Here is an 18,397-nt window from a genome sequence, read left to right as displayed (position 1 = left end):
TGTATGCTGAGAACAGACTATAGATGTTTAGGAAAGGAACAAACTGTCCTATACCAATGGCCTTTAAAATTCAAAGATGATTTCTTTCATGTAGTACAGAAGAGCTTGGACACACCATTATGCATAGAGACAGTAAAGCAAAGCTGACCCTAAACATTGTGATTTAAGAATTATAATTCCAGGTTACTCTGAATATCTCAAGCAGGGATCTCCAATGTGAGCCCATGTCATCACCCACTGACATCTTCCCCATGCTTGCCAAATAGCTAGAAAGCAGATGGGTCCAAGTAAGGGTTTTACCCAGAAAGGCTTGATTGGAAGTGCAGATTTTTAAAAATATTTTCATATTGGCTGTGCCTACCAGTGTCAGAATTCAAAAGGTGCTGCAAGCTCAAAACGTTTGTGGGTCTTTCCCCAGAACAACACAAACAAATGTGAAGAAGCAAAGTATTTTAAGATTTCAGTTAGTATTGTTCCAGTTTTTTTAAACAAGATACATTAGGGATGTCAGACCATAAAAAGCGGAAGAAGCAATATTAAGGACCAATATACAGGACTGAGTGTTACAAAATAAGTATCAGTCTCCTATTATTCTTTCTGCGATGTCATAATGCCAGACATACCTGCACAGCTACACTTTAGTGGAAAAAACCCCAAAAAATCAATACCACAATTTCCGTATCATCATCATCACAAAGATATAATTACTGATGAGGCTAAAGCTATGCTAACAAGAGCCATTTAACGTCATGAAAAATTCCAACTCTTCAACTGGAGACATGGCCCTTCAAAGTCAACTACTAAACTCTTTCAAAAGAGAAAACAATACTAATTATTCTTTCTTATTGTTAACTTGACAGCCCATTCGAAGGGAAGTGAAATGGAGATGCCAATGGATAAAGTAGGAAGTTTTGGCATAGCCAGAGTATACTCCCAGGTATGCAGAAAATATTAGTAATTTTAGAAAAGGAAGCAAAAGTCCCAAAGGAACCAACAAATAGTGAGCATGCTCACTGCCCCTTAGGAATCACTCAATGTTGAGGGAGGTTGAACTCAAATATAAACAGGGGTTATTTTAACAGCTTAATGGAGTTGGCAGAAAGAATACATAGTAGGGATGCAAAGCCTTCATGTATCCGTTTCCCTTTCATATTTATTTCCCTTACAGGAAGTAATAAATGTAAGGACTTTTGAGGAAGAGGGGATATAATTATTAGGATTAGATAGATGGAATGTCTTTTCTCTAATCCTAATAGTGAATTTCCCTAAGGATTTCCAATCATGAAGGTGGTAAGTATCCTAGAATGAAGGGTGAAAATAGGATAAGGAGCATGCAGTGTTTATTATTATTAAATTAATAATAATTTATATAACTCCCATTCCCATGAGGAAGGCTCAGGGTGGCTCATGATAGTAGCTAAAACATCATATAGTATTAACACAATAAAATACTATAAAAGCACACTAAAATACAATTAAGGGTGCTCAAACTGTGGGGCTCAATTTACAGCCTCCCTCCCTACACTCTACTACTCAGGTTCAGGACTAGATACTTATCTAGTCCCTGAGCCTCCGGGGAGGGCGGTATAGAAGTATGATAAATAAATAAATAAATAAATAAATAAATAAATAAATAAATCTTCCTACTCAACTAGCCTCAAACTTCGGCAGCCAGCATTATATGGCAAATGCTTAGCTGCTAAAGTTCAACAGTAGGTAAGCAGGAAACTAACCAACCAGGTCAGGGTTCTGCAGTCTTGCCCTGATGTGCTTTTGCATGGAGTGGATTTCACCATTGTTTTTAAAGATTACACTATAGTTCTCTATCATACTTTTCACCCAGTTAAAAACTCAATCGATATATAGGTACATTATGTGTCTCCTTTTACTTGGAGATGCAGGACTTTTACACTGAAATCGTACGAACACTCTATGGATCTCAGTAAGATTCTGGCCAGATCACACTCAGATAAGTTAAAACTACTTTAAATAGCCAGTTGTAGCCATACTACAGGGCAGTTGTTATGATATTTGGTTGCATAAATGGTGTTGTTTTTGTATTGGTGATACAAGAGTCCATCATTAACCTGCACTTAAAACAACTATTAATAAATCTTATGGTTCCCGAGAAAACATTTGTTGGGCTTAACAGTTTTCCTGGAAAAATAACATAATTCAATCAACTTTGAGGAACCTGCAGTGCCTCTACAATGCAACGAAGGCAGAAGAGGGCAGAGTCCTTTAAAGTTAAATGTACCTATTAGGTCAACATCAGAAAATAATTCTTGGGCTTCCTTAACAGATCAAAACTGGCAGCTTCATACAGGACTGGTAATCTGTATCTGCTTCAAGGACTTGGTTAACTGGAAGACATGTCTAAGAGCTGGAGAGGGAACTTTGTGATACTACTAGTGGACTGTGTGAAACTGACAAAACTTGGAAATAAAAACTTGGGCTCACTGCAGTACCATTTTTGTACTTATATAAGCACCTGTCATTTATTTTTATTCTAAGTTTCATAAAGTTTTGTAAGTCACTTTATGAGACATATATACTGTAAACAAATATTAGTTTTATACATAGTATTAGTACTTTGCACAACTGACTGAGTGGAGATATCATTGAAGAATGGGGTATCAGTTGGACTGTATAATTTGTGCTCAATTTGTGCTCAATCAAGGGTCTACAAAGGAAGGATATACCATAATATATTAGGATGGATAATACATGAACACAATGTAAAATGAACCAGTTTGTTTAGTTAATGCATTTTTTCTTACTGTAACATTAATGTGCAAGATCCCCATAGCCTCATATGTCTACCACCAAGCAATGATTTTAGCACATCTTCCTTTAAGTCTCAGAAAGAAGCTTTTAATATTCAAATAGCATCAGTTTGGCACATCTAAGATACATGTTTAAAGACTACTTACGCAGGTTCTCAAGGCAGCCAATTTTCTCACTCATCCTAGTTTTCTCCTTCAAACTATTGGGGCGAAAGGACATTACTTGTATCACACTAATTTTAGTCAAATATATCACTTAATAATACAATATTCTCTTACAGGCCTTAAGCAGGAAGATAGAGAATTACTATATTAACTGTTTATTATAATTACTATAGTAATTGTTTATATGCATGTTCTTCATAAGTCAAATCCAACTTTTAAAAAATCTGGGCTACTGAAAATTTCCATTATTTTTACAGTTAATAACAATGAAAATTCCCCCCTTAAATGATTGAACTTTATAAAAAGCAAATACATTATATTTTTGATGGTATAAAATTATCCAGAAGCAGCTCTTAATATCTTTGTTGTTAGCAATTTGGTCTCTGTGATTTGAAGGAAATTCTTTTTTCATTCAGACCAATGAGGAGAACAAGAAGAAGGGGAAAAAAGAGAAAGAAGGAAGGAGGGGAAGGGGAAGGGAATGAGAGGGAAGTTGTTGCTGCTGCTGTAGTGTGTCAACTGGCAAACAGCTGGATGGGAGAGCATACACTTTCTGGCAATGAGTTCACAAACACTGTTGCTCTGAGGAAAACAGGTCATAATGGCTGTTGCTTAGCTGCCATCAGAATAATCCAGAAAGGCATTAGAAATGCGCTTGTTTTTACAAGGTGGTCCTTCATGTTTCCAGGATGCCAATTCTAGGCACCACTAGAGGTGATTAACCTGGTTATTTGAAGATTAAGTAATTTGTACTTTGCTTGAAAATCCTTGGACAACAGCAGGTATAGATAATTTAACTGTGAGGGGGGAAATGTCATTGTTTTTTTATAGCAAACTTGGATTGACAATCTATTCTCACTGTAAAACTAGATTAATGATAGAGGGAGTTTTTATGTTATATCAGTTTATAAAATGACTTAACCTTTTATGAATAGCGAAATATACATAGTTCTTTGGAAATACTCACAGATCTCACAGTAGTTTGAGTATGCAAGAACTCCAGCGTGATCCACCTAATATGAGGTCACTCATCAGTCTTGTTCCATCTAAGTGGCTAAGACATTAGACAAACAGAATTATAGGTTTGGGAAGCAAAATCCATTGTGCTTTGTATGTAGTTGCATCTTAAAATTAAATTCTTTTATACCATCCCACCAGCAACATCCCAGATAAAGCTGATTTGGGGGAGTTTTAATCATACATACTGATACATACAGTTGACTACAATTCTATTTTCTCCTTCTGTAAGGTGACCAAATTTTAACATTGGTAAAGCGGGACACCATTGACCGGGGGGGGGGGGGTGTCTTGATTAAAAAATTGATCTATATGGAGCAACAAAAATTTTCATAGAACGTAAAAATAGTATTGTAATTATATATATATATATATATATATATATATATATATATAATTTCAACGAAAGTACAATTTGCCAGGTGCCCCCAGATGTCCCTCCAAAAGTGGGACAATCTGGTCACCTTATCCTTGTGGCTAGTCTCCGGTCTCCAGTTTCACATAGGAATAGCAACCATTATTTGAATAATTTGGAGATATACTTCTCTTGTATTTTGGTCAGAGACTCAGATCATATTCATTACTCATTAAAAAGCACCATGACAGACCACAGTACTGCATTCAACTATCTCATTTGTCACAATAATTCAGTGAGTTCCAGCACTATGCTGTTTTGGAAATGCATTAAACCCTTGTTCTATAGGTCACTGGTATGCCCCTGGAGTTTGAGAGACCTTAACCATATCGGAGGATGCAGACATATTTTATTATACTGTTTTATAATGCATCACTGCTAGGCCTTCCAGTTTTTCTTTTCCCTGCTGTAATTAGCTATTTAGTAGCAACAAGATCACATGATGGATTTCGGGAGGATCTGAACCCCAACTCTAGCTTTAGACAGAGACTTATACTCACATTTCCCTTCTCACAACATCACACTACACTAAGGTGACCAGATTGTCCCACTTTTGGAGGGACATCTGGGGTCACCTGGCAAATTGTACTTATGTTGAAATTAAAAGAATATATATTACAATACTATTTTTGCGTTCTATGAAAATTTATGTTGCTCCATATAGACCAAATTTTTAATCAAGAACCTCTCCGGTCAATGGTGTCCCGCTTTACCAATGTTAAAATCTGGTCACCTTACACTACGCAGCTATACGTATTTAATACCACAATTTATTTATTATAATCTAATACCATTCTACTTTCTATACAGCATTAATATACCAGTGGACTTTCTACTACAGATGATACTTCCCTGAAGCTACTTAGTGGAAGAGGTGAAGTTTCAACCAGGGACTTTTCAGTTCACTACCACCCTCTTAGCCACTACATCAGCTCTCAGGAGAGGGAAAATATGAAGTTAATAAGAGTGCCTGTTTTATTCTCTTGCTTCAATACCTAGAGGTCTGGATATTGTAATATTACAATTAATTGTAATACCCAATGTTAATGTAAGAAATACAGTAATATTACTCTCTTCACTCACTGATTTCAAGAAGTTAAATAGCCTTTACCTCTTTTGATGTTTTTACTGACAAGATATTCTTTTCCCAATAACGTCCAGTGGCATTTAAAACCCACAAATGTTAAGCATTTTAACAATATCATCTGTACGGGTAGTTTTCCTTGCACAAATATGCAAAGACTATAGCATTTTAATATGTCTGGAAACAGCACCTACGGACAATAGAGAAAAAATAGGTGGTTACAGCTGTAATTTGTTCCCATCTCAATTCTTTCCCCAATAGGAAAATACACCTTTGAATGTTCTTATCTGCAGCTTTTCTGTCTTTTGTTCAATGCTGTACAGCCTCAAGCATTTTTATTTCTAAATCAGGCTTTCTAAATCCAGCAACTAGTTAAATATCATATATTCACATAATGCCCAAATAATAAAATAGGATTTTTCTTTGCAGCAAAGAACTGCTATTAGGTACAAGTATCAAGTTAGCCAGTACTATAAACAAAGTTGATTTGCATTTGAATCCCGTCTCAAGCCAAATAATTTACTGAGTGACATAGGACTGATCTCATTCTGTTTAATTTTCCTTCAAAGGCTTCTTGAGAGGGAAAAATATACATAATTGCAGACTCACTGAAAGAAGGGTGGGATATAAGGAAAGAATGAGTTAAAAATTAATGATACAAGCAAAATAATTTGTAGAAAAATAGCATTGGTAGATTTTGGGAAGAAATTGAAAATAAGACGAAAATTTTAAATAAATAATTAGAATCAGTACAAGACCATTTTGAAACTTAGCATTATTTTACCAAGTTAAAATTCACAAGAAAATACAGCTATTTTGTGTTTTCAATATAAGCTTTGAAAGGAAAACTTTTACAATTCAGATAAACAGTTGGCACCTCTTTATAAAGCCAGCTGCTTTTCTGTTTTTTTTTGTAATGCCTTTCTTGTAGGCTTTGGGATACTGTTAGAGGGAATGATGGGACATAAATATTTCAAGACAAATAAGCAAAATAAAGCCTGAAGTTCACAACAGCAATTGAAAATAGTCATGAAAAGAAAGCTTCAACTTTTAAAGATGATACATATCTTGGATAGCTAACAAAGTCTATTTTAAGATCAAGCCTAGATTGCCATACATTAAAAGTGAGATTTAAATACAGTGTACCAAATACACAAAACAAGGGGAAAAGGGAGAATTTCAGATTCATTTTCCATTCTATTAATAGGTAACAAAGACAGTGTGTACTAACAAAGCCAGTGTGTACTATTTCATGGTACGCTCCCTGAATTTAAATATAAAAAGGTCTTAGGTTCACATTGTGGTTTGTGACAGTCTAATGCTATCTCTTGACAGGAAACCACTGGGATATTTGTATAGCAAATCATCTTCAGTTTTCATCCGAAATGCTCACTGACGTGAATGGCAACTCCTAATGACAACTATCAGTTCACGTTCACTGTGCATGGCAAGTCTGAAAAGACCTCAAATTCCTGAACACATCTTAAAGTCTTGCAGCCAAATCCCAAATATATTTATTCAGAATTAAATTCTACTGAGTTCAATGCGTCATTTCCTGGCAAACACATTTAGGATAAATAACCTTGGCATGTTTAGGATTTACAACCTTGGTATAAACTTGGGAATTTAGGAACCAAAGCAATAATTTAGATCCTTTCTAGGAAGAAGGACACAGCTTACCACAAGAATTATGAGGTGCTTTAGAGTAACTGGAGAGCCTCACTCAGAGAACAGCAAAGACTGCGAAATACATACACAGCTTCAGCTCATTTTCTAGAACGGAGAACGATGTTCAAGTGAGAAGAGCCTTGCACAGAGCCTCACAGTGAGCAACAACCTGTCTGGCAGCAAAGCAAATGCCAGCACACGGACCCCAAGGAAAGTGCCAGAGGCGCTTGAATGGGGCTTACGGTCTGCCCCTTGAATAAAATAGCAACTCTAGACAACGGGGAAGTTTTCACATCACATGCCCAGACCCCCCCCCCCCATAGTCTTTCTGGAAGCTTTGAGAGCTGGCATATAGCCACAGCTGGGAGAAGCTTTGTTTACCTCACACATGACAAAAGGGGAAGCTGCATCTTCGCGATGTGTTTGCTGGAAAGTCACCTATCTACCCCGAGACGGGTGAAAAAAGCCTTCTCTCTCTCACACACACACAAAGAGAACGACGTCCAGGGAGGGAGCGACGCAGAACAAAAGGCCCCGAAGGCAAGGGCCGTCGTAGCGCCCCATCCGTGGGCTCACTTCCTCAGGCGTAAAACTCAGAGGAGCCTTACTCCCAAGTAGCCGAGGGATGCATTTGCAGAGCTCTCGCCCCAAGGGAGGGGCATTCTCGAGGGCCACCTCCGTCCCGGGCATTTTGCACGGCCGCAGCCTACAGACGCGATTGCGAGGGGCGAAAGCTGGAGAGAGGCCGTGTCTCTTTCTACGGACCGCCCCCCCCCCCCCCCGACCACCCGCCCGACCGCCCGCTCTGCCGTCCGCAGGTTCTCCGGGTCAGCCGCTCACTCACCTGCCCGAGCGCCAGACAGCCAGCCAACCTCTACAGCCCGTCGCAGTCCAATCCGACCCAACCTAACCGCCGGAGCATTCAAACTCCAACATCCGCCTACGTCACAAAAGATGTAGCGAGCTGAGCCCCGCCTTCCACGGATCGGTATGGCTCCCATCGACTAGTGTTACAGATCAGCTAGAGATGCCTAGAGTCGGATCCTTTGCTCGAAGGCAGCTGTCTTAAACGGCGGGACGCGGCCGGTGACTAGCTGCGCTTGGCTAGTTCTGTCTTAGCGGCGTGGCATTCTACCCGCCTGAAATCTCCTTGGAATTACTCCTGATCTCTTGACCACAGAGATCAGTTTCCCTAGAGAAAATGGATGCTTAGCAGGATGGACTCTAGGATATTGTACCCCACTATCTTCCCCAGGCTGTGTCCCCAAATCTCCAAGAGTTTCCAACCTGAGTCTGGCAACCCTGCTCCCCATCCCGCGCCGGTGGCCAGGAGGTACCTGGCAACCCCACGGAAGAGGGATGAAGTGCCGCTTTTCCTTCCATCCTAATGCATACAAAAAATGCTCTGCATCGCGAAGGTGCATTTGTTACCTAAAACTGGTCGTCCTTATATAACCATAACATAATAGTTTGTCTTTTAGAATTTGTAGATAGCAACACACATTACATTTTCCCAATTTTAAAACAAGTATTAAAAATTCGTGGAGGCATTTCCGTTTTGTATATGCAAATGTTTTGTAATAGGAACTTTGACTTGAATGTTTTCATCACAAAGTATCCTAAATAAATCTGACACCTAAGTTCCATAGCTGTTCCAAGGAGATTATTATTTTCCATAGCTGAATATTGTTAAATGGCTCATTTTATCAAACTGATAAGGTTAAGTCATGTCTTCGTAGAATGAGCACCACAAGTGATATACATGGGAGGGGGGAGGTTTTTGGAGGTCTAGCATGTTGAATAGAAAAATAGGATCAAAGAATAGTACATGGATATGTTTAAAAGATTACTGGGATGGCTTATCTGGTTAGTAAGATGAGTTAAAGGTAAATACTAGGAGAAAAGCAATAAAAATAAGCTATCTAAATATGTTTTAATATTAAAATAGTATTAGGAATAGAATAGATTGTCTATTCCTACATTTATGACAGTTCCCATCCTGGCATTTGAGGTTCTATGGGTACAGTTTTGGGAACAATATAAACCTAGAAATGTTGTATTTTGGGCTATTGAGGTAGTATGTTTTAGGTATTATTACTATTGAGATCTAAACAAATTGTTATTTCAAAGAGAAGCTTTTTGGATTTTCACTGTGGAGAAATAAATAAAATAAATATAAATAAAAGGTTTGAATGATCATATATATGTGTAAATCTGAGTTTCTTGGTTTTGTTATTGGTTCTCTATTACTTTAACTGTTTATAAGCTATATATAATGTAATTTGAGTCACTTTTTTGCTGAAAATGGCTGCCTTATTTCTGTAACAAATCAAATAACTATAGTAATTGTAATAATGTACTGTGTCTTAATTATCATATATATCATCACAGCTGACTTATTGTAAGCCTAGGTGTTGTTCAAGGGAAGAGATGTTCAGAGTTGTTTGATATAGCCTGCCAAGATGTCATGACCCTGACTTCCTTGATGGTCTCCCATCCAAATTCTAACCATGTATGACTCTCCTTAGCTTCCGAGATCTGATGAGGCAGGGCTAATCTCAGCTATCCAGGTAATTAGGGTCCTGTTTTTTGTTTTTCAGATTCTGTGTTGTTGGTTTAGTCTTACACACAGAATTGTTGAATTTTTGTTTTTGAAGTTTGTCCTCCTCCCATGTCCATCTTTTTTGTTATAGTGATTTTGTTAAAGATATTTGGTCAGTCTTTGAGCTTTAAGTGACATGTGGTATATAATTATTTTCAGCTATAAATATTGCTGTGGTTATTCAAGGTCTCTTGATAGATAAGTTTTTTTATTTTGAATTATACTAATTTGGATTGTGACTCTCTTGGTCCTATGGAAAACTGTGCTTATAGTTTGGTTAGCAGCCATTTGGTGGAAGAATGCTGTGTTCTTCAGGAAGGGAAGTGGCACGTATGCACTTTGGATATTCATACTTTAATCAACATCAGTTACCATATTTCTATAGTATTATGGAGCTGTGCTATAAGATATTTTTCCCCTTGCAAGAATGAATATACCTCTTGCTGTCTTACATGGATGATTTACAGGCCAAGAAAGAGGATCTAGAGGTTGCATCCATAAGTCTTCTGTAGAAACTTTTGAGCATTTCTTCTTTTTCTGTGTAATTTATTCAGATCTGAGAAGAAAATTGCTGGATCCTCATTTGAATAAGAAGCCTGCTTGCTCTTCTAACTATCATTTAATTACTCTGTTAGCAGACCTGGATTTTAATATAACATTAGATGTATGCAAATATATAGTTTCTGTAATTAAACATCATTTGTTTTTAATGAATATTGAACAGCAATAACTTTTTGCTATATTGATGTCTTTCTGGTTGAAAAGCTTATTGGTTTTAAGACCCAGATGGGATAGAAAATTACTTAATCAATAGATAATGAATGCATAGGGAAAATATGCAAAGCCCAAGTTTCCCTACTAGTTTGGGCTAATTAAATTTCTCAGTTCCTCACTTTCAGCAGAGGACTTCTTAGGTATAACAGTTTGATGTTTACCACAGAACATAACTTTAAAAGAAACATCTCTTCTGTTATATTCTTACATCCTTGGGTGAGTGTTTTGATCCTGAAATAACCTCTGACTGTGCTGGGTGCCTTTTAAATTCAAACATGCCACCTTCTTAGCAGCAGGATTTTTTCCACAAAACAGCAATTTCAAGTCTCTTGTTACAGAGTTGCTCGGATAATAAGTAGCTACGTGAACAGCAGTGACTGGGAATGATATTTCCCCCGCTGTGTGACCACGCGATTTCACTAAGGAGAGCTCAGATGTTGCCTGTACATTTGTGCTACTTTGTTCTAACATGGGTCACAAGCATAATGTGTTTATATGAATGCAACATCATCCTGCTACATTCCTTGGTCTTTGAAACAGGGACTTGGCTCAATTGTTCTTCATTTTCTTTTCCTTGGTTCACACTTTTAATGGTGCTTCTTTTCTGATGCATCTGGATGAGAGTGTTCAGATTTATCAGGAAGCCAATTAAATGTGAATCCACTGAAGACAGTAGACACTGGGATGCTGTTGCATCTAATCCATATTTTCTTGTACCAGTAATCTAAGTGGCATTCACTATAAAATTGATCTACAAAACTGCAAATTTATATAGAGAAGGATATTTAATTTTAGATGTACAAATTAGTATTTCTGAGAAATATGATTGGTCGTTTAATTAATCTTTTAAGCATTTGTGTATAAGTTGTGCCCAGACTAATTCAAAGTTATCTCAATAAGTTCCTCAATTTCTAATCACTTGAAGCAATCTATAAATATAAATAAATATACCAGATGGCTTTGGTCAATCTGAACTCAATTGGCCACAACTGGTGTCATTTACACACATGCAAACTCCATTTTAGAGGCAGTAAAGGATTGTTCTTATGCTATTTATTTAGTTTCTTACAGTACTTAAATCCCACCTTTCTCCCCAATCAGGGTCACCAAGGTAACTATCAATTAAAACAATACATAATAAAAATACATAATAAAACCAATGAAAAGTTGGTATTAGCAACACACATAAAATACAATAAAAGCTTGTACCACCTGGTAAAAGACAGTGACAGAGTGGGACAGATGAATATCCCTGGGAAGAGAGTGCTATAATTATGGCCCCATAGCCAAGAAGGTCTTTTCATAAGTTGTCACATGTCTATCCTTATAAAACAGGGACCCCGAAAGCCGGGCTTCAGAAGATGACTACAGTGGCTGAGTAGATTTGTATGGAAGTAGGCATTTCCTAAGGTATGCTAGTCTCAAATCATACAGGCCTTTAGAAGAAGATGACTTGGTTTTTATACTCTGCTTTTTACTACCCAAAGGAGTCTCAATGTGGCTTACAATCGCTTTCCCTTCCTCTCCCCACAATAGACAACCTGTGAGGTAGGTGAGTTTGAGAGAGCTCCGAGAACTGTGACTAGCCCAAGGTCACCCAGCTGTCTGCATGTGGAGGAATGGGGAATCAAACCCAGTTCTACTTTTAATTACCACACCATGCTGGTTCTCTTTAAAGGTCAACACCAGCACCTTGAATGGGGCACAGAAACCAATTGAACGCCAGTGTAGATGAACCAATTAACTAGTTAATATCCTGGCAGCAGAATTCTGTATCAGCTGAAATTTCTGAACACTTTTCAAGGACAGCCCCATGTAGAGCACATTGCAGTAATCTAAACCTAGAGATTACCAAGGACCCTGGACACTGAAACCATCTGCTTATCCAGCAGTAGCCCCAGGTCTAGCAGCATCCTCAACTATGTACATGCTCCTACAGTAGCAGTGCAACAAAATGCAGCAGCTAGGGTCCTTACAGGAACACCATGGAGGACCCATATCCAGCCAGTGCTGAGGCAGTTGCATTGGTTGCCAGTTGTGGTCCAGATCCGGTTCAAGACCAGGCCCTGCCTGGTCTTGGACCCATATGCCTCAGGGACTGCCTGTCGCCCTATGCCCCCTGCAGGGCCTTGTGCTCTGTGGGTACAAATCTGTTGGTCATTCTCGGCCCTCGGGAAGCATGTCTGGCCTTTTTGGTCCTGGCCCCTACCTGGTAGAATGAGCTATTGGAGGAGCTACGGGCCCTGCGGGAGCTTTCATGAGACTGCCCCAATGTGTGTATGCACAGACAATGCCGGGGCTGGAAGAGCCTGCTGTGCTGTGTGGTGGCGGCAGCAGCAGGAGGGGAGTGGGGGGAGTTGGAGTACCACCGCACAATGGCAGGAGAGTGGCATGTTGCTATCCCACCATTGTGGGGGTGGGAAAAAACCCTGTTTGGCTCCATGCCTCTGTGGAGCTGACCAGGGCATTTGGCATCCCAAAGGTTGGGGGAGGATTATGCATGGGGTTGGCCTGGCCTACGGCGACTGCAGCGACTGACGGCGACTGCAGCACCACATGTTCCCTTACCGCAGGCCATCCCAGGGCCTGAGTCAGGCCAGGGTTGGGAGGGGGCCAGGATGGTGGCGGCATACACAATTGGCATGCCCTGCCGCCCTGCCGCCATAAGCCAAGACTTCCCACTCCATGCATAATCAGTCCATGAGATCAATTTTGTTCAGCAATTGAGAAAGAATTTCAGAGACTTGAATATTTTTGATCCCTGCTTGAGCATTCCATCAAGTCAAATTGTGAAGAAACACATGTGCCCAAGGACTATTTTATTTTAGAATCATAAAATCATAGAATCATAGAGTTGGAAGGGGCCACACAGGCCATTTAGTCCAACCCCCTGCTCAACGCAGGATCAGCCCTAACCATCCTAAAGCATCCAAGAAAAGTGTGTATCCAACCTTTGCTTGAAGACTGCCAGTGAGGGGGAGCTCACCACCTCCTTAGGCAGTGTATTCACTTTAGGCAGCCTATTTTACTATTTTATTCTTTGTTTTTGCTTCTTCCTGATCCGTTCCTTGTAAGGCCTTGGAGGAGGAACATGTCTCATGGCTTAAGTGCCACTCAGTGTTTCATGCTCACTCAGGGCGGCTGTCCCAACCCTGAGTGCCTCCTCCTCCAACCAGCTTGCCTGTCTGTCCAGTGGCCATCTTCTGTCCCCCACCCCTGACCACCCCCTCCTCTTTTCACTTCCCTCTGAGGCTTGGAGGCTGCAGATCCCTGCCATGTGAGAGCTGCCTCTGAGTTCCATAACAGCTGCCTCAGGCTTTCCAGGTCCTCGGAGGAGCTGGAGGCCATCTGCAGAGTTCTTCCACTTCACCACTCCATTGTATTCCTGAATGCAATGGGCTTGGCCCCTAGTAATGTAATAATTTGTGTACAATAAATGTTCTTTTGGAAGAATATCAATCAGTGCATTTTTGTTGGGCTACCTGGCCCCATTTTTTCAAAGAGGAGGAGCCCAAGACTTTGGCTGGGAATGACAGAGATGGCTGTGAAGAAATTCTTCCCCTTAACTTGTGTTTAGTTTTGGGTGCCCAGAGCATCAGGAAATCTCTGGTTGTGTTGGAAATGAAAAAAAAATAGTCTCTACCAGTGTGGTGTAGTGGTTAAGAGCAATGGACTTTAATTTGGAGAGCTGGGTTTGATTCCTCACCCATCCCTCCTCCCCATGAAGCCTGCTGGGTGACCTTGGGCAAGTCACAATTTTCTCAGCCCCACCTACCTCAAAAGATACTGTTGTGGGCAGAGGAAGGGAAAGTGTTTATAAGCTGCTTTGAGGCTCCATAGGACAGGAAAAAAAACAATTTTATTCTTAAACTGGTGGATGAACAAGTAGAAAGCCAGCTTTGGAAAATCCATTTTGAGCATACAAACAAGACAGATTGAAACAGCCCCTTATTCTACTGTTACTGCACTACCAGTTTCATTTTCCCACAGCCACTTTTCATTCACAACTTCTTTCAAGAAGACACAGGGCAGAATATAAATTAAACAAACAAACAAAACTCTCCATCCTATATAGATCATGTGTTGCTTAGACATGGCGTTTCTGCCTATGGACAAGAACAAAGTATGCTTAATAGTTCTATTAGAACAGGGCAGAGTCTGCACTTACTTTCTTTATTCCATTGTCAATCCTGTTGAATTCAGATCGCTTTGAACTTGAGTCTTCCTCCCCCCCACTCCCCATTGAAACAGGAAAGTCTTCTGCACGTGGTTAGGGTAGTTCAGAAGGGGGGGGGGAGACAAGCCTCTTTCTTTCTTTTCTTGAAGGTGGGGGAGAGGAGTCAGGCAGGGAGCCTCTTTCTTTTGTTGGAGGGGTGGGGGAGATCATCAAAAAAGGCAGAGGAGGGAGGAAAAATCCAGGACCGACAGAAGTTGAGAGAAATTAGGGGCTTCTCCTTTAAGGCAAGTTTGTCACATGACCAGGTGTGGCCTATCAGAGGTTCTCTACCACAGAGCTTGGTTTCCCAATCCGGATATTGAGCATTAAAAGCACTCTAAGATATTGCACAATAAAGGTAGGGTCACTCCGGATCAATCCTTCTTGCTGCAGAAGAAAAATTTAAATCACCCAAAATCCAAATGGAAATCGCATTCTGTGTAGAGGGCAGGGACTGAATCGATCTGGGGTTGGAATAAAAGCTCCGTGCAGTTTACACCCTGGCAGCAGTTTGTGTTCCTCTGTTTACTGCCCTGGGAGGTTTGGTGTGAACATCAGATGAACTTTTTGGAATAGACAAAGGGTTGGAAACTTACGTGCATAGAAGAGCTTCTGGATATGGAAGCGTAACTTTCCAGCCTCCCCACTCCTGGTGCCCTGAAAGCATGGAGGGTTTGTGGTTAACTGATCAGCATGCAAGAGGTCCTAAGTTCATGTCTGGTTAAAAGTATCTAGTAGGGAATGTTGTGAATGGGACCCTGGAGTGCTACTGCCTGCCTAATATTAATAACAATATCTTACCCTTCCCTAGTCAGCTCAGGGTGGGTAATATCAAACTTAAAAAACAGTCAGTAGACAATACTGACCTTGATGGACCGTCTGATTCACTATGGTCTGATTCAGATGTTCATGTTGCAGCTTGAAATGTCCTAGAACAGTGGTCCACAACCTTTTCTAGGCTGCGGACCAGCAGTGGTGGGGAGGGAGTGCCGCACATGCATGTTTGCGGCTGTGCACGGCACAAACACGCATGCACGGCAGGGCGTGGCCCTGCAGAGGCAGGGAGCCATGGCCCAGTGCCAGGGCCTTCGCAGCCCGGCACCGGGCCATGGCCTGGTGGTTGGGGACCACCGTCCTAGGGGATAGTGAACTCCTGGAGTTTTGGCCCTGTTGTTGAACCTAATGGCACCTGGGTTTTGGCCATTGTGTAAAACAACAGTGTTGGACTAGATGGGCCATTAGCCTGCTCCAACATGCCGTCTCTTATGTTATTATATTAATTTTATTTATTTACTTCATTTATATCCTGTCTTTCTCCACAGAGGGGACCCAATTCTGTTTGTTATTTTTATCCCCTTTTATCCTCACAATAACTCTGTGTAACTTGCCAGAGGCTACCCACTGAGTTTCTACAGCAAAAGGAGGATTCAGGGTCTGAAGTTCTAACCACTATATTGCACTGGCTTTTGTGGCGGTGGCTGCTGTTGAACAGTAGCAAGAAGCCAGGCCTGGGCAAGTCATGTAAATCAGGTGGTATCAAGGTACCTGGTGGTTGCTTCCAGGCATAGCCCCAACAAGTCCTTCCTCAAAGGCCTGAGCAGCCCTAGAAAGGGCTCTGCTCCCTCCACCTTCCACTGGCAGAAACCAAACTAGATGGTTGGGTCCACCAGGCTCTTTCACTACTGGAAAATGGGTGTAGAGTATACCTTCACTCTCAAAAAAAGTAAAGTGGTATAGTAAGAGGATTAGGTGAGACTGAAAGAAAAAGCTTTTGGAATCTAATACACATATTCTGCTCTCAGAGTCATTTCGCTTGTTACCATTTTCCTGTGTTAATATTATGTGACAAATGCATACATGACTATTTTATGATATGTACATGTACAGGGAAGCCCTGATTACAGTCAGTTTCCTGAGGCAAAATAGATACATTCTTCATATATGACTGTAAATATGTGGTGTGTGTACAATTTTCTATTCAAGAACTATCAATGTAGAAAATAAATAATCTATGAAGTGCTCCTCATTGTCACTAGAACAATAAATTCTACTTTATTGAAGGTCTGAAAATAAATCACCACTAGATGGAGGCAGAGAATTTCTTAGTTCATAGAAGAGATTTGCAAATAATGTTATGAATTACAAAATAACTTAACAGATATATGTTGCTGGGCGGATGTGATAATTTAAGCGGAGTTGAGGGGGTACCCAAGCCGGAATTTAAGCACAGGAGTGTGAAAAACAGACATTCTCCCACTACAAAACTGCTCTTGAACCAGGCTTTTCTCAGAATCTGTCCTCTGCCCTTGCTATGCAGTTCCTTGACTAATGTTGAACTGTTGTTCTTGTTATGTCATAATCTACCTTCTGTTCCCTCCTGTGATGCAATAATGGATACATTCTCTTCTAGCAAGCGAGCCTTCAAGTATTTTCTTTACTATGTGATAACTGTCAAACGGTTAGATCGTCTTTAAACACCATAACAGCATTTAGTTTTTATGTACCACTTTAAACAAAGATCCCAAGTCTACTTATGCCCATCTCCAGGCGAGAAACTGGGTACCTGCCTCAAATGGGACAGACAGGGGAAATGATTTGCTTCCACTCTGTGGCCAGCAGAGAGCCAGTGGTACAGAATGACAGTGGGGGAGTAGAGCTCCAGGCTTTGACCTCCTGCCTAACAGGAGGCAGAACATCTGCTCTGTGGACAGGGAGAATGGATGAAGTGTAAAGCTCAGCTCCCTGAACAGTAAGAACATGAGGTAGCTATAAGGATCAGGTTCTTTAGTGTGAGAAAAAACAGCTGTTTCAAGATCTGATATCTCCTAGTGAAATATCATGTAATAGCTGTGGCACTGTCCCCCCACCCCCCAACAAGTCACCAGCTCCTGTTAGTTCAAATACGGAGGGTGGGGGGAGGCAAACTTTCAATGCGGTTGGTGGGCAGGCATATTTAAAAACACCAATGGAGTGTGTAAGCAACGGAAACAAAACTCTCTGTCTCCAGCACATTACTGATTTTGCATAGTGGTTAGAGAGTAGGATTTGAAACTGGCCTAACCAAATTTGAATACCTCACTCAACCATGGAAACCTGTGTCAGGTGACCTTGGGGGTCATCACAATCTCAACCTCACAAGGTGGTTGTGGGGAGGATAAAGGGGAGGAAGGGTGAACAATGTGAAAAGCCACTCAGACCTTTTTGGCGCCAGGAATCTGGCCCAGCGTAGCACTTGTCTGATCATGGGACTAAATTCTGCTTCCGGACAATGTTTGTGCCAGTCCAGGGTGGTCCCAGGCCTGGCACGGCACAGGCACTCATTTGCCCCATGCCAAGGGAACGCCAGCATTGTGCCAGGGCTGGGACCACCCTGGATTGGCATCTGCGTCATTTGGAAATGGAAATTAGCCCCACATCCAGACAAGTGCTGCACCAGGCTGGATTCCTGGTGTGGAAAAGATCTCAGGGTCCTCAATTAGGGAAACTGGAAGAATATTTTTTTTAAGTACTGTGTTTATTGAAGCATTTTTTTTCTCCTGACCAGACTTCTATTGCATAAGTACACCAGGATGGGAGAAAAATAGTAAAATCAAGCACAACAAGGTTATGCTCCCTTCACCCAGTTGCTATGTTTTATTCATAAATAGACATCTCTCACCCACTTGAAGGA

At 40.7% G+C, this 18,397-nt stretch overlaps 1 protein-coding gene and 1 long non-coding RNA gene across 5 annotated transcripts in view; one reads left to right on the top strand and one right to left on the bottom strand.

The window, feature by feature from the left end:
* Window positions 1-8,089, bottom strand: part of G2E3 (G2/M-phase specific E3 ubiquitin protein ligase) — a 37,782-nt gene extending 29,693 nt beyond the window's left edge. Inside the window, exons 1-5 of one of the 4 annotated variants that reach the window (XM_077323016.1) lie at window positions 7,980-8,013; window positions 7,148-7,240; window positions 5,495-5,657; window positions 3,919-4,005; window positions 2,934-2,986 (exon numbers count right to left, since the gene is read on the bottom strand). In XM_077323016.1, the coding sequence (XP_077179131.1) occupies window positions 2,934-2,967 (34 nt within the window). In that variant the 5' untranslated portion in view covers window positions 2,968-2,986; window positions 3,919-4,005; window positions 5,495-5,657; window positions 7,148-7,240; window positions 7,980-8,013. Of the gene's footprint in view, window positions 1-2,933; window positions 2,987-3,264; window positions 3,467-3,918; window positions 4,006-5,494; window positions 5,658-7,147; window positions 7,241-7,979 lie in introns of those variants that run through there. The other 3 variants (XM_077323015.1, XM_077323017.1, XM_077323014.1) reach the window with 3 other exon arrangements.
* LOC143830480 (uncharacterized) lies at window positions 3,593-6,996 on the top strand. The gene is made up of 2 exons (XR_013228474.1): window positions 3,593-3,733; window positions 6,803-6,996. It is a non-coding gene; the product is annotated as an uncharacterized LOC143830480 (long non-coding RNA).
* Window positions 8,090-18,397: the final 10,308 nt, after the last annotated feature.

The sequence above is a fragment of the Paroedura picta genome, chromosome 2, assembly GCF_049243985.1.
Source record: "Paroedura picta isolate Pp20150507F chromosome 2, Ppicta_v3.0, whole genome shotgun sequence".
In the NCBI taxonomy this organism is placed as follows: domain Eukaryota; kingdom Metazoa; phylum Chordata; class Lepidosauria; order Squamata; family Gekkonidae; genus Paroedura; species Paroedura picta.
This window is presented reverse-complemented; position numbering and strand designations above follow the sequence as displayed.